This window comes from Pelobates fuscus, chromosome 1 (assembly GCF_036172605.1).
Source record: "Pelobates fuscus isolate aPelFus1 chromosome 1, aPelFus1.pri, whole genome shotgun sequence".
Lineage (NCBI taxonomy): Eukaryota > Metazoa > Chordata > Amphibia > Anura > Pelobatidae > Pelobates > Pelobates fuscus.
In genome coordinates this window covers 419,261,514-419,276,366 of record NC_086317.1, presented here as the reverse complement: position 1 = coordinate 419,276,366, position 14,853 = coordinate 419,261,514, and the positions used below count along the sequence as shown (strand labels likewise).

Sequence of the window (14,853 nt, the reverse complement as noted above, 5' to 3'; positions counted from 1 at the left end):
CCCTGAACCACGCTTCCGGACGGGCAAGACTCCGGCGAAGTGACGTGGTTTGAGGTTGATAACCTCGCCGGCCAGGCGCCACCGCCTATCGGGCGCAGGGGAGGAGGCCTCCTTACCCCCCCACCTTGGCCGCGCTGGATGTGTGGCGGGCAGACCAGCCTCCCTCAGATGGAGAGGATGTTTGGGTTGAGGACCTTGGCGAGGGTCCCGGTGGACGCTGGGAAGAGGAAGACACGCCACCGACTAGGGCCCCCACGACAATGTTGGGGGACGATACCCTTTTGGGCACTACTGGAGAACCTATGTTAGAGCCTCAATCTATCCGATGCCCCAGGTCCTCGGACTAGTCACTGCCTCGGACTAGTCACTTGGCACAATTTGTGCGCTACTGGGTCCGTAGACCCCTTGGAAGTGAGGCCTGCAAGAAGCTGCGGGCGCAATGTCCCTATTTTACTTTAGACCGTCGGAACATGCTTCTTTTGCTTTGCTGTCGGAGCGTTAAAACAGCAAATATGAAGCCTCCTGTCATGCTATAAAATTGTAGATTATACTAGCTTTAGTGTAACTATAATAATTTTATTAATGACAGGAGGCGATTATTTCCCACCCAATTTGATTTCTTCCCCCCCCTTGTTTTGGATGGATTGCATTGATTGTATTTCTGTTGATTTGTCTGATTATCTGGGCTAGGTTGGTTAGTCTGGGGTGATGTTGTGGGAAGTGCATGGTATACTGTATTGACGGTCATTAGTATGGATTTCGTGTCTTTATTCTATCAGTACTGGATCGTGGGATTTATGTTTTATCAGTACATTTCGTTCACTAATCAGTGTTTTCGATTCTGTTTATTTCGTTTCAGTTTAATGGTTCGACTTCAGTTCATAGGATCGGCCGTTTGGCGGGATAAAGATCAAGTTCATCCATTATCCGAAGTTTTTCCAGATGACATTCATCGTTATGTTGTGAATTTTTCTTTATTTAGTTATTTGTCATTGTTGTGTACGTTACGTTGTCGCAGCGTGAAAGAGGAAATGGTGGCTTAGGAGGAGCCTTATATAGATACCTTATGTTTTTGTCTTTGGTGTTTATCTCTCTGTTAATGTGCTGCTGTGGAGTTCTAGTAAAGAGAGACTTAAGCAAATATTCGCCTCCTGTCATTAATAAAATTAAGATTATAGTTACACTAAAGCTAGTATAATCTACAATTGTTACGAACATTGCCTACAGTGTAAAACAATGTATAGATCAATTTAACACTGGAAAGAGGAAAGTAACAGTGTACCTTATTCAGAATTTAAAGTGTGACATTAACAAGTGAGTTACACGCTTAATCTATGTATGCATATGTCCTCGTTAACATTTAATTCAATTGTTTAAATATTGCCTCACTTACATATATTAACAGAGTCATGCGCAGTAAACCTAAAACAAAACATAAAAAGTATTAGTTTAGCACTAAATTACTTTCTCACATTTCGTCAAAATAATAAGTGGTAATAATGTAATGGCATTTGATTTCAAATTTATCTCTTTAGCATTTGGGATTCTATTTCATATGTATATATTTTTTTTTTTTAATTAGAACCTTAGTGAGTTACTACATCTGTAATATGTGTTCTTCTTGCAACCACCATGGTATAAAGGTTAAAACAGTGCCAAACGTTTATTGGGAGTCTGTCATCCCCAAGAAAAATAATGTTTTGGCTGCCTACGAAGTCTCAGTCCTGCATACCAAAATAAGTATAACCGTAGCTTACAAAGGGTATCATGTAGACCGTCACATGACCCAATAAAAATTTGCAGTGTGGGAATAGGGAGATATACAATGATGAGAACATATAGGAACAGAGATGTAGGGCCACAGTTAGAAGCCTGATGAATGTGCGGTTTGTATGAAGACCTAGTAAACTCTCATTAGGATATTGCACTCACCTGCCCTCCTCTCCTTCCAGCATCTTCCTGTAGGTGGCAATCTCAATATCCAGTGCCAGTTTCACATTCATCAGCTCCTGGTATTCTCGCAGTTGGCGTGCCATGTCCTGCTTGGCCTTCTGTAGAGCACCTTCCAGCTCAGAAAGCTTGTTCTTGGCATCTCTGACAGCAGATTCCCCACGATCCTCAGCTTCATTTATTGCAGATTCAAGTGCAGAGCGCTGAAATGTTTTTATACATTAATATTACTTGTACTTACACTTCTGTTTTTGAGAGTAACTGTTTCAAAGGAATACAGTTGGGAAACTTTAACAATAGCAATTGTAGTGCTAATTTTGCTGAATCTAAATTTATTTGATTTTATCTCTTCAACTACCTGGTGGATTCACTTGACGTAAAACATGCTTTACCTGTGCTTTCACATTGTCGATTTCTCCTCTTAGTCTTTGAATTGCACGATTTAATTCACAGATCTCATCTCTGCTGCTCTGCAGATTGTTCCCATTTCTTCCTGCCGCTGTCTGAAGCTCCTCAAACTGCCAAAGGCAAAAGCAAACTTAGTATAGAAATTTTTTTTTATAGGTAATGATCTGTATGATTTGAATTGGATAGACTCACCCGTGACTGGTATGTGGCCTCCGCCTCAGCTCTGCTCCTGTTAGCAATGTCCTCATATTGAGATCTGACCTCGGCAATGATTCCATCCAGGTCCAGATCCCGACTGTTATCCATAGACACAACCACTGAGGTGTCTGAGATCTGAGCCTGGAGCTGGGCTATTTCCTATAAGGATATAAAGTACAGACAAGACATGGTTGTAAAAGCCTCAATTTTCTCTAACATAAAGGCATTTTAATCAAGTATAAATATATTTGGGGTTGTTAATATACTTGTTCATGTTTTGCATTCCTTGTAATATCATGGATATTAAAAAGAGAAATATGAAACTATATTTACCGCATCATTCAGAGTCCTCAAGAAATTGATCTCTTCATTCAGGGAATCAGCCTTTCCCTGTAATTCCGCTCTATTCATAAAAGCTGCGTCTACATCCTGAAGAAGAGATGAATGCATAGTAACAGTAAAATTATAGATATCTGTTTATATTTGTTATTCTTTTACATATAGATACAATTTTTGTATGATATCACTCACCCTCTTTATTCCAACAAACTCATTCTCTGCAGCAGTGCGTCTGTTCACTTCTTCTTCATATCTAGAACGTTAAACATTAATAACAAGCATACAGAATTTTAAATATACAGGGTGCCTTTTTTAAGAAACTTTTAAGTTTACATTTTCTTCTTAATGATACTAAAGTGTACTGGACTCTTAAATACATTTTAAGAGAGCACATGCAAAAATTTGGACAAATGATTTGTTGGAAATTGGAATTTGTGCAAACATAGAAGACATTTATTATTTTCTTCCCAGATATATATATATAGGAAAATGTATTCATACCGTAATTTTCTTTTCCTGGCTATTATTCATGGCAGCCTTTACACATGGGTTAGCTCCTCCCCTTACAGCCAATAGGACAGGAAAAACACCAAGGTTTTAAAAGGAGGCTCCATCCCTAAGGTTCTCAGTCAGTTTACAAGCTCTACAGTACATAAACAGAGACATCAATGGGTGAGCAGTATATGCTGCCATGAATAATAGCCAGGAAAAGAAAATTACAGTAAGTATGAATACATTTTTCACTTTCCTGGCTAATCATGGCAGCATATACACATGGGGAATACACAAGCTTACAAAGGGAGGGACAGAATAGCCAAACAAATAATCAGAATAATTCAACATAGTTAGAAGAATGAACTTAGTTAAGTACTTGAGTACCAAATTGTGCATCATAGACTGTTTTAACAAACAGTATGAAATGCCAGACAAACGTGTCCAAAGAGGTTCAAATGCTAGCTTACAAAAAGTGTCAGCAGAAACCATTGCCTTGGAAACCCATGATTCTGCAACAGCACGAGAGGAAAGTGTCCTGATACCCTCCAGCACAGGTAGAGAATGGACGTGACGTCCAAATTTGTGCCTCATTAATTGCTTCAATGTCCAATATGTAATGCAGTACAAACTAGTTCAAAGAGGTCCAAATGTCAACTTTTCAAAGTTTCAGCAGAGACCATTGCCATGGAAGCCCACGAGATGCTGCAACAGCACTAGTGGAGAATGCCCTGAAATCCTTTGGTACAGGTAGAGAATGGCATTCAAAGGTTCTCACTTTAGGCAGGATCTCTGGTGCTACATGGAAGACAACCATATCCTGTTGAAGTTCAGTGAATGGGGGTACACAGGATCAAGTCTGGAGTTCACACATTCACCCTGCTGAGGTACCAGCCACCAGCAATAGCAACATCTGTGCTAACCTCTTGGAAGCTCCTGCTAGAGGTTCAAATGATGGTTTAGTCAGAGCCCGTGAGACCAGTGGTACGTCACATATTGGTTTCAACACCCTCAGTGGAGGCTTGAGTTCAACTGTTGCTTACATGAAGCAAAGCACCAGGGGCATCAACACTCAATGGGTACCCTTCAGTACAGGTAGAGAATGACATAGATAAGCAGTCACCTTAGGCAGGATCTTCAGGTGCCAAATGCAAGACAACCATATCTGTTGACAAGTAGTGAAAGGGGGTTCACAGTTTCAAGCCTGTAGTTCACCCACTCTCCTTGCTGGGATACCAGCCACCAGCACTTTCTGTGCAACCACCATGGAAGCTCCTTCTAGAGGTTCGAATAATGGTTTAGTCAGGGCCCATGAGACCAGTGGTAAGTCACATATTGGCTCATCCACACTCAGTGGAGGCATTATTTCAATCAATGCCTATATGACGCAAAGTGCAGCTAAGTGCTCCTCTAGAGAGTTATAACACAGAACCTTTCAAGGCCTGAACAAGGAGTAATTGCAACAGACAAAAGCATGTCAAGCTTTGTAAAGCATGTATAGGATTTTAAGAGGATCTCAAAAATCGTCTCAGGGATGCCTATACTAATATGGACTCCCACATCAACACCAGAACTTGAGGATCCTGGTGCATCAAATGGCCTTGTAATAGGTCTGGACATACTGGAATTTCCCTTGGAGGTTCCAGAATCATCTTATTCATCATAGGAATTAGAGTCAACACGGTCTTCCACTGTCACCTTTTGCATTACCTTTTTAGGAAAGTTGAAAACAGGAAAATATGTACATCAGACTCAAATTCTAGATTTGAGTCTGTGTATCCTGAACCTGAGCATTCTGGTCCTAGCATGTAGAAAATACTTCTGGACCTGGTAGTTCCAAGAAATGGCCATCAGATCTATGTAGGGTATCAGACAAATCTGCGTCAATACAAAGATATGTTGGGACAGGGTTGCCAATCCACCTTGTCCACAGTTATTCGGCTCAAGCAAACAGCCATTGTATTCTGAGCCCCTGCTTGTTCTTCTGTGCCCTGATCATTATGGGCTGGAATTCCATCAATATGTATCTGTGAGACCCATCTTGATAGATATAAGATACAGTTGCACTGATATTTGAGCAAATTTGGACCCACTTGTTCTTCAGCAAGCCTCTGAAGTGAAGAAGAGCCTTGAAAATGACTCGTAATTCCATACCAATGAATGGAAATATTGTGCAACATGGTCCAAACACTCTGCAACCAATCTTATAACAACTGGAATTCGAGTTAATAATTGACCAATGAGGTTCTGTTCACTGGAAACTCATAGATCCATTCTCTCTTTTCAGCTACCAGGTAAGGTGTAACTCCACTGATGGGGACATAGTCCGTGGCTGGCTCCAATAATCTTTCTCTTGTGAAACCAAGATAGGAAGGATCTGTGAGGAATCCAGAGATGCCATTGGAAGCCAGGATTCCTAGTAGTTGCATCTATTTTCTTGCTGTTACCAAGCAGAAATGAAGAAACTGGGAGAGAAAACCTTTACAATCTGTGGAACTGTTCCTGAGATAGGGGAAAGTAGAGCATAGAATTTTCCACTCGGGAATATCAACCACTGGGCTGGTGTGAAACTGCTTTCCTTGATATTCATCAAGCAGCCAATCTTCAGGAGTTCTGAAAGAACTATATTCCTCTGTGTGCCTGCCTTCTGAGGCTCTAAGGGTATCAGAAGTAGATCCTCCAGATTATGGAACCAGGTGGAGTTCAGGACTCTTAATAACACTACAAGCACATAGATTCTTGGGGCTGCATTGAGGCCAAATGGTAGGGCACTAACTTCTCTTCTGAGCTAATGCCGAAGATCTCTGCAGATTGGACTGATAGTAAGCATCCTTGAGATATATAGAGATAAGGAAATTATCCTTCCAAATTGCTTGAGATATGGTTCTGATTGACTCCATCCCGAAGACACTGACATTCAGCCTCTTGTTGGCCCCTCTTAGGTCCAGTGTAGGCTTCCATGTGCTTTTCCTCTTAGCACCAGAAGAGAGGCGAAACAGCTCTTTTTCTGGGACCTAAAAATCACCTCTTCGTCCAGAAGGCTTCTTCCTTCAGTGCTTTACCTTTTGATTCATTGGTCTTAATACTCCTGTTGGTATGGAGACTCCTGTGCCTGAAGAAAAAACTCCACTCTATATCAATCTGGACTATGGATACCACTCAAGCCTCCAGAGTATGACGAGCCCAGGTATGTCCGATCAGAAAAATTAGGCTCCTAGTACTGGAGGAGACATGTTCATTGCTGATGAGCAAAATACTGCTTAATAGCTACATTAGAACCTTGAAAGGCAGTTTTACCAACTGCCATGAGTTACCTCTGGAGTATTCCCTGCAGGGTCAGTAGCTCCATGTATCTCATAAATCAAAAATACTGGTCACTGGAGGCTCTCCAGTCAGACTATAAGGAGCTGGGATCCTTGGAACTTCCATCCTGAGGTATAAATATCTTGCAGCCCTCATTCGCCTTTTCAATGGAATTATCCAAAGTTTTCACAAACAGCACCACCCCCTTCAAATAGAATGGTGTAGAGGGCAGACTTGGAGCATGAGTCATCATGCCAGAAACAGAACCATAATGAAATGGCAAATTTAAATGAAACAGTTTTAAATGCCACACAGCTTAAATGCTTCCTAGTAAAAGCACAACCGCATAATGTACCACAATCTTAAAAATAAGGTACAGCTGTATAATGCACTAGTGTAAAGATATCAAAGCTTAAATGCATCACAGCATAATAGCACAATTTCATAATGTACTACAGTAAAAACAGGCAAATAAAGTAACGTAGCTAAAAAAAAAACATACATGTCCGTAAGTAAAGGGAGCAAATTGCTCACGTTCTAAGGGCTGTAGGACAGGAAAAAGCCTAAGGACCTTAGGGATGGAGCCTCCTTTTAAAACCTTGGTGTTTTTCCTGTCCTATTGGCTGTAAGGGGAGGAGCTAACCCATGTGTATATGCTGCCATGATTAGCCAGGAAATATATATATATATATATATATATATATATATGATATTTCTGAATAACTCCATGATGTTGCAGTTCGAGTGGATTAATGTAATATATTTATTTACCCTATTATATTATAAACTATCTAAATAGCAGCATACCTTCTCCTTAGTTCTTCCACAGATTGCTCCATACTGTTCCTTTCTGAGTCCAGACGTTCTCTTTCACATCCCAGACTCTCCAGCTGTCTCCTGAGGTTACCAATAAAAGCCTCAAACAGTGGTTCTATCTGAATGTGGGCACTTTTCTGTTCTTGTAGTAAAGACCACTTTGTCTCCAGCATTTTATTCTGCTGTTCCAAAAATCTAACCTAGAAAAAACATAATGTTATACTTTTTTTAGACACCATATATATTTAGTGCAAGGTGTCTAATGATATTTTAGAAAATGTGCAAACTGTATTACAAGTGACATAGAAGCATGCTTTATTTCAGCATGTAATGAAAATAGTATTTTTATTATTATTAATATTAGACTGCAATAGAAATTTTAGTAACCCATACGAGATAGGCATCCATTGGCTCTCTAGATGTTGTGGAATACATCTCCCCTGATGCTTTGCCAGCATTATGACGGTAAGAGCTTTAAAGGTAATGTAGTCCACAACATCTGGAGTGCTGAAGGTTGCCTACCCCTGCTGTAGACATTACTTTTATCCCGAAACATTCAGAAGTTAGTAGCTCGTTCTTTAATAGCATATCTAGATAAAACCCTAATGAAATAGTTAACAAGTATTGTAAATCTAGCTGTAATTACATTGCACATACTTGGATTGCATTATATAATATTTAATTCATAAAAAAATATATATAAAAGTGCTGGTATTGGGAGACATTGGCTTCTGCAGCAAAAACACTTCTGAAAGCACACTATTTTGATATAAACTGCCAAATAGTTTAATTTTGTTGTCTCATAACCTCTTGAAATTAAGACATAAAAACACTGACTGATACCAGTTTAAACCATAAGCAAATATGGCTATAGAAGTGTAAAATTAAGTAACTTTTTCCCTTTTTTAACCTTTGCATAACTATTTTAAGAAGGAATAGCACATCTGCATACTACAAATTCAGTTATTTCTTTATTCCACGTATTCATTAAAATGATCTCACCTTGTCTATGAAAGAAGCAAATTTGTCATTCAGTCCTCTAATCTGATTCTTCTCTTCAGTCCTCACTCGCTGAATGCTTGGGTCGATCTCCAGGTTGAGAGGAGCCAGAAGACCTTGGTTCACAGTAACGTTGTTGATACCATCAGAGCAACCAGATCCCCCAAATCCATAACCAATACCTCCAATACTGAAACCAGATCCATATCCAGATCCATGTCCAGATCCGTGTCCAGTCTTCCCAGAATGGCAGCTTCCCATTGAGATCTTGTTTCCCCTGGAACTCATACTATGGGCACTTCTGCTGCTAAAGCAATGCAGTGTCTTATGACCATGAGCTGCTGATTTGGAGGAGTGAGATAATGTATGGTAGCCATGCTTAGGAGAAGCCATTGAACAGGAGCTGAAATGCTTGTGTCCAGAGGTACCAAGGATGGAGTGATGAGACATGATGTTACTTCTTGCAGAGGAGATGTAAGGATGTAGAGATCCTGTTAAGTCTGCTCAGGCGATTCACATCCTAGACAAAAACTCATTATTTTTATACTTCAAATGGGTGTTGGCTCGCTCACCCAAAACAATGTTATTAGCTGCTTTGATCATTGACTGGAAGTATTATTGCTGTCTGATTTCACGGACATAAAACTTTAACACACCTATGTCATCAAAGCTAAATGCATTTATTGTTGGTTTCCTTTAGTTTAACCCCTTAAGGATAGCGGGCGTTCTATGACTTCCATTTTTGGGTGGTCCAAAATGCCGGAGGGCAGCATAGAACGTCCTCGTCATTCTTTGTACTTACCAGGTCCCTGACCTTCCCACGACAGCGGTCGCGACAGCGGTCGCGATCCTGGGGGCACACCTCCTCTGCCCGATCCTGCCCCCGCCAGCCATATGGTCTTTGCGATCACATGGCCGGAATTGCCGGCTTATGCACTGATTGTAGGGGGCCTCCCTGAGCTCTCAGGCAGTCCCCCTAATCCCCTAATGCTTGCAAAAACGTTAAAGTTATTAAAAGTCAATAAAAAGTTTAATAAAGTAAATAAAAGTACTCGGATCATATATCTATGCACATATATAGATATATGAGCTAAGTACTTGTATGTATACATACACATACATACAATATTAATAAAAGTGTATTTTAATATTAATATATATATATATATATAATTATATATATATTAATATTAAAATACATTTAGAATGACGTTAATTTTACATATATAATTATATATAATAAAAATAATCAATAAATAAATTGAAAAAAAATGTAATAAATATATATTGAAAAACATATTTAAAAAATATTGCTCTAACTGTGTTTTGATATTAATTGACATATATTAAATTTAAAATACATTTAGAATGATGTTATAAATACATATATGTATCTATATCTATCTATCTACCTATCTATCTATCTACATGTGTATATATATATATATATATATATATATATATATATATATATATATATATATATATAGATTTATATTAATAAAAATAATTGAAAAAAATTATATATATACATATATATATACACATACATATATAGAACCTTCCATGCATATTAGAACCCACCCTACCCCTTCCATTCATATTAGTACTCCCCTAACCCCTTCCAATAATTTTTCTACCTCCCCCTCCTCCCATCCATATTAGTAGCCCCCAAACCCTTCCAATTATTTTTCTACCTACACCTCTCCCCTATCCTTATTAGTAGCCCCCCTAACCCTTTCCAATAAATTTTTCTGCCATTTTAACTAACGCCAGTGCTGGAGTGCCGCCATGTTTACATTAAAAGGCCTGCAGGGACAGGCTATAGACACTAGAACCACTACATTAAGCTGCAGTGGTTCTGGGGACTATAGTGTTTCTTTAATGTGAGGTAAATTAGAGATTAGTGCCACGAATAATATGCTAGATTGCCTACTTACAACCAGATGAGGATGATGATGGGCTCTAGCTGCAGTCTGGCTCCACTTGTCTGGTGTAGAACAGTCTCTCTGGAGGCTGTTTGTAACTGTGGTCATAAAAATCAATGTTCTGGGAGAACGGGAAGCAGCTCCATTTTTTGGGGGCCCTTTACACAGCTCAAGGTCTGGGTCCCAGGGTCCACCTTCATGTTCCACCAATGAGCTTGTTCACAGAGGGTGGAGTGTGTAGGGGATGTCCTGATATGTGTGTAAGGAATGCATTGTGTGAATCTGTGTGTGTATGTGTAAGGGCTGCAAGGTGTGTTTCTGTGTATGAACGGGATGCAGTGTGCATCTGTAAGGGGTGCATTGAGTGTGTGTACAGGGTGCAATGAGTGTGTTTAAGGAATGCATTGTGTGTTTCTGTGTGTGTAAGGGTTGCATGATTGTGTGATTGTGTGTGTGTGTGTGCACGGGGTGCATTGAGTGTGTGTAAGGAATGCATTGTGTGTTTCTGTGTGTGTAAGGGTTGCATGATTGTGTGAGTGTGTGATGAATGTCAATCTCTCTCCCTCCCTTGTCACTCTCTTTCTCCCCCTCCCTCCCTCCCTTGTCACTCTCTTTCTCCCCCTCCCTACCTCCCTTGTCACTCTCTTTCTCCCCCTCCCTTCCTCCCTCCCTCCCTTGTCACTCTCTTTCTCCCCCTCCCTCCCTCCCTTGTCACTTTCTTTCTCCCCCTCCCTTGTCACTTTCTTTCTCCCCCTCCCTCCCTCCCTTGTCACTTTCTTTCTCCCCCTCCCTCCCTTGTCACTTTCTTTCTCCCCTCCCTCCCTTGTCACTCTCTCTCCCCCTCCATTGTCACTCTTTCTCCCCTCCCTTGTCACTCTTTCTCCCCCTCCCTTGTCACTCTTTCTCCCCCTCCCTCCCTTGTCACTTTCTTTCTCCCCCTCCCTCCCTTGTCACTCTCTTTCTCCCTCTCCATCCCTTGTCACTCTCTTTCTCCCTCCCTTGTCACTCTCTTTCTCCCCCTCCCTCCCTCCCTCCCTTGTCACTCTTTCTCCCCCTCCCTCCCTTGTCACTTTCTTTCTCCACCCCCTCCCTTGTCACTCTCTTTCTCCCCCCTCCCTTGTCACTGTTTCTCCCCCTCCCCCCTCCCTTGTCACTCTTTCTCCCCCTCCCCATCCCTTGTCACTCTTTCTCCCCCTCCCCCCTCCCTTGTCACTCTTTCTCCCCTCCCTCCCTCCCTTGTCACTCTTTCTCCCCCTCCCTCGTCACTTTTTATCCCCTTCCCTCCCTTGTCACTTTCTTTCTCCCCCTCCCTCCCTTGTCACTCTCTTTCTCCCTCCCTTGTCACTCTCTTTCTCCCCCTCCCTCCCTCCCTTGTCACTCTCTTTCTCCCCCTCCCTCCCTTCCTTGTCACTCTCTTTCTCCCCCTCCCTCCCTCCCTCCCTCCCTTGTCACTTTCTTTCTCCCCCTCCCTCCCTCCCTCCCTCCCTTGTCACTTTCTTTCTCCCCCTCCCTCCCTGTCACTCTCTTCCCTCCCCTCCCTCCCTCCCTCCCTTGTCACTCTTTCTCCCCCTCCCTCCCTCCCTTGTCACTCTTTCTCCCCCTCCCTCCCTTGTCACTCTCTTTCTCCCCCTCTGTCCCCCCTTGTCACTCTCTTTCTCCCCCTCCCTCCCTTGTCACTTTCTGTCTCCCTCCCTTGTCACTCTCTTTCTCCCTCCCTTGTCACTCTCTTTCTCCCTCCCTTGTCACTCTCTTTCTCCCTCCCTTGTCACTCTCTTTCTCCCCCTCCCTCCCTTGTCACTCTCTTTCTCCCCCTCTCTCCTTCCCTCCCCACTCTCTTTCTCCCCCTCCCTTGTCACTCTCTTTCTCCCCTCCCTCCCTCCCCACTCTCTTTCTCCCCTCCCTCCCTCCCCACTCTCTTTCTCCCCCTCCCTTGTCACTCTCTTTCTCCCCCTCCCTTGTCACTCTCTTTCACCCCTCCCTTCCTCCCTCCCTTGTCACTCTCTTTCTCCCCCTCCCACCCTTGTCAATCTTTCTCCCCCTCCCTCCCTTGTCACTCTCTTTTTTCTACCCCTCCCTCCCTCCCTTGTCACTCTTTCTCCCCCTCCCTCCCTCCCTTGTCACTCTCTTTTTTCTCCCCCTCCCTCCCTCCCTCCCTCCCTTGTCACTCTCTTTCTCCCCCTCCCTTGTCACTCTCTTTCTCCCCCTCCCTCGTCACTCTCTTTCTCCCCCTCCCTCCCTCCCTTGTCACTCTCTTTTTTTCTCCCCCTCCCTCCCTCCCTTGTCACACTTTCTCCCCCTCCCTCCCTTGTCACTCTCTTTCCCCCCTCCATCCCTTGTCACTCTCTTTCTCCCCCTCTCTCCTTCCCTCCCCACTCTCTTTCTCCCTCCCTTGTCACTCTCTTTCTCCCCCTCCCTCCCTTGTCACTCTCTTTCTCCCCCTCTCTCCTTCCCTCCCCACTCTCTTTCTCCCCCTCTCTCCTTCCCTCCCCACTCTCTTTCTCCCCCTCCCTTGTCACTCTCTTTCTCCCCTCTCTCCCTCCCCACTCTCTTTCTCCCCTCCCTCCCTCCCACTCTCTTTCTCCCCCTCCCTTGTCACTCTCTTTCTCCCCCTCCCTTGTCACTCTCTTTCACCCCTCCCTTCCTCCCTCCCTTGTCACTCTCTTTCTCCCCCTCCCACCCTTGTCAATCTTTCTCCCCCTCCCTCCCTTGTCACTCTCTTTTTTCTACCCCTCCCTCCCTCCCTTGTCACTCTTTCTCCCCCTCCCTCCCTCCCTTGTCACTCTCTTTTTTCTCCCCCTCCCTCCCTCCCTCCCTCCCTTGTCACTCTCTTTCTCCCCCTCCCTTGTCACTCTCTTTCTCCCCCTCCCTCGTCACTCTCTTTCTCCCCCTCCCTCCCTCCCTTGTCACTCTCTTTTTTCTCCCCCTCCCTCCCTCCCTTGTCACACTTTCTCCCCCTCCCTCCCTTGTCACTCTCTTTCCCCCCCTCCATCCCTTGTCACTCTCTTTTTTTCTCCTCCCCTCCCTCCCTTGTCACTCTCTTTTTCTCCCTCCATTGTCACTCTCTTTTTCCCCCCTCCCTCCCTTGTCACTCTCTTCCCCCCCCCTTGTCACTCTCTTTTTTCTCCCCCCCTCCCTCCCTTGTCACTCTCTTCTTTTCTCCCCCCCTCACTCCCTTGTCACTCTCTTTTTTCTCCCTCTTCCCTCCCTCCCTTGTCACTCTCTTTTTTCTCCCTCCCTCCCTCTCTCCCTCCTCTGTTCCTCCCCCCTCCCCTACCTCTGTTGTAGCGTGGCCGAGCCCTGTACCATACAGGGCTCGGCCACGCTACAGTGAGGGAGTGACAGGAGGGAGCGCTGAGCGCTTCCCTCCTGTCAGCCCCTCTCCTCATGCTGCGCCCGGGCGGTGCGCCCTCATGGACGCACCAGCCCAGGCAAAGCTGCAGCCGCCTGAGGCTCTCTACAGAGCGCTCGGGCGGCTGCAGCATGAGGGGGACCGGCGGAGCTGGGGGGGATTTCCCCATAACCCATCCCCCCCGGTTCCTACGCCCATGCTCCCGAGTATAACAGTACCCCCAATGTACAGGTTTATGGTGTTTTCAAAAGTTACTGAGACAAATATAAGGCTTGAATTTCCTTTTTTTCACATTGAAATTTCCCCTATTGGTTATGTTGCCTTTGAGACCGTATGGCTCAGGAATGAGAATTAGCCCGATGATGGCATACCATTTGCAAAAGTAGACAACCCAGGGTATTGCAAATGGGGTATGTCCAGTCTTTTTTAGTAGCCACTTAGTCACAAACACTGGCTAAAATAAGCATTCAATTTAGTTTTTTTACATTTTTCACACACAATCAAATATGAACGCTAAGTTTGAAGAGGTGAATTACGCCTGAACATACATATAGCGCAAATTTAAGGTTTTGTTTACGTTTTGTTTTGATATTCCACTACCACCTGTATGCTGATGACACCCAGCTATATCTCTCCTCCCCGGACCTCTCCCCTGCCATCCTGCAACGTGTCACTGCTTGCCTTTCTTCCATCTCTGACTGGATGTCCTCCCGCTTTCTGAAACTCAATCTCTCAAAAACTGAGCTCCTTGTCTTTCCTCCTCCTAATACTGATCCTCCTCTTTCACTCTCCCTTCAAGTTTGTGGTACCAACATCAGTCCATCCTTGCAAGCGCGCTGTCTTGGCGTCATACTTGACTCTGGTCTCACCTTTGAGCCTCACATCCAGCATGTTGCCAAATCCTGTAGATTCCATCTTAAAAACATAGCCCGCATCCGCCCCTTTCTTGCACCAGATACTACCAAGGAGCTTGTCCATGCTCTGGTAATCTCCCGCATGGATTACTGTAACCCTCTCCTGATTGGTCTTCCCAAAAGCCGTACTGCACCCCTACAGTCCGTAATGAACGCT

The 14,853-nt window shown here is 43.8% G+C and overlaps 1 protein-coding gene across 1 annotated transcript; it reads right to left on the bottom strand.

Moving 5' to 3' along the window:
- Positions 1-1,928: 1,928 nt before the first annotated feature.
- Positions 1,929-8,970, bottom strand: LOC134570393 (keratin, type II cytoskeletal cochleal-like). The gene is made up of 7 exons (XM_063428501.1): positions 8,509-8,970; positions 7,498-7,706; positions 3,088-3,148; positions 2,890-2,985; positions 2,551-2,715; positions 2,343-2,468; positions 1,929-2,153 (listed from the first exon to the last, which is right to left on the bottom strand). Exons 1-7 carry the CDS (start codon positions 8,953-8,955, stop codon positions 1,929-1,931), a joined length of 1,329 nt encoding a protein of 442 aa, XP_063284571.1. The 5' UTR covers positions 8,956-8,970.
- Positions 8,971-14,853: the final 5,883 nt, after the last annotated feature.

Coding starts and splice junctions, on each gene's coding strand:
- LOC134570393 (XM_063428501.1), bottom strand. CDS start 8,955: ATGTCTCATCACTCCATCCTTGGTACCTCTGGACACAAGCATTTCAGC. Junction 7,707..8,508: donor TTGCTTCTTTCATAGACAAG/GTGAGATCATTT, acceptor TGTTTTTTCTAG/GTTAGATTTTTGGAACAGCA. Junction 2,154..2,342: donor TCGACAATGTGAAAGCACAG/GTAAAGCATGTT, acceptor AAAACATTTCAG/CGCTCTGCACTTGAATCTGC.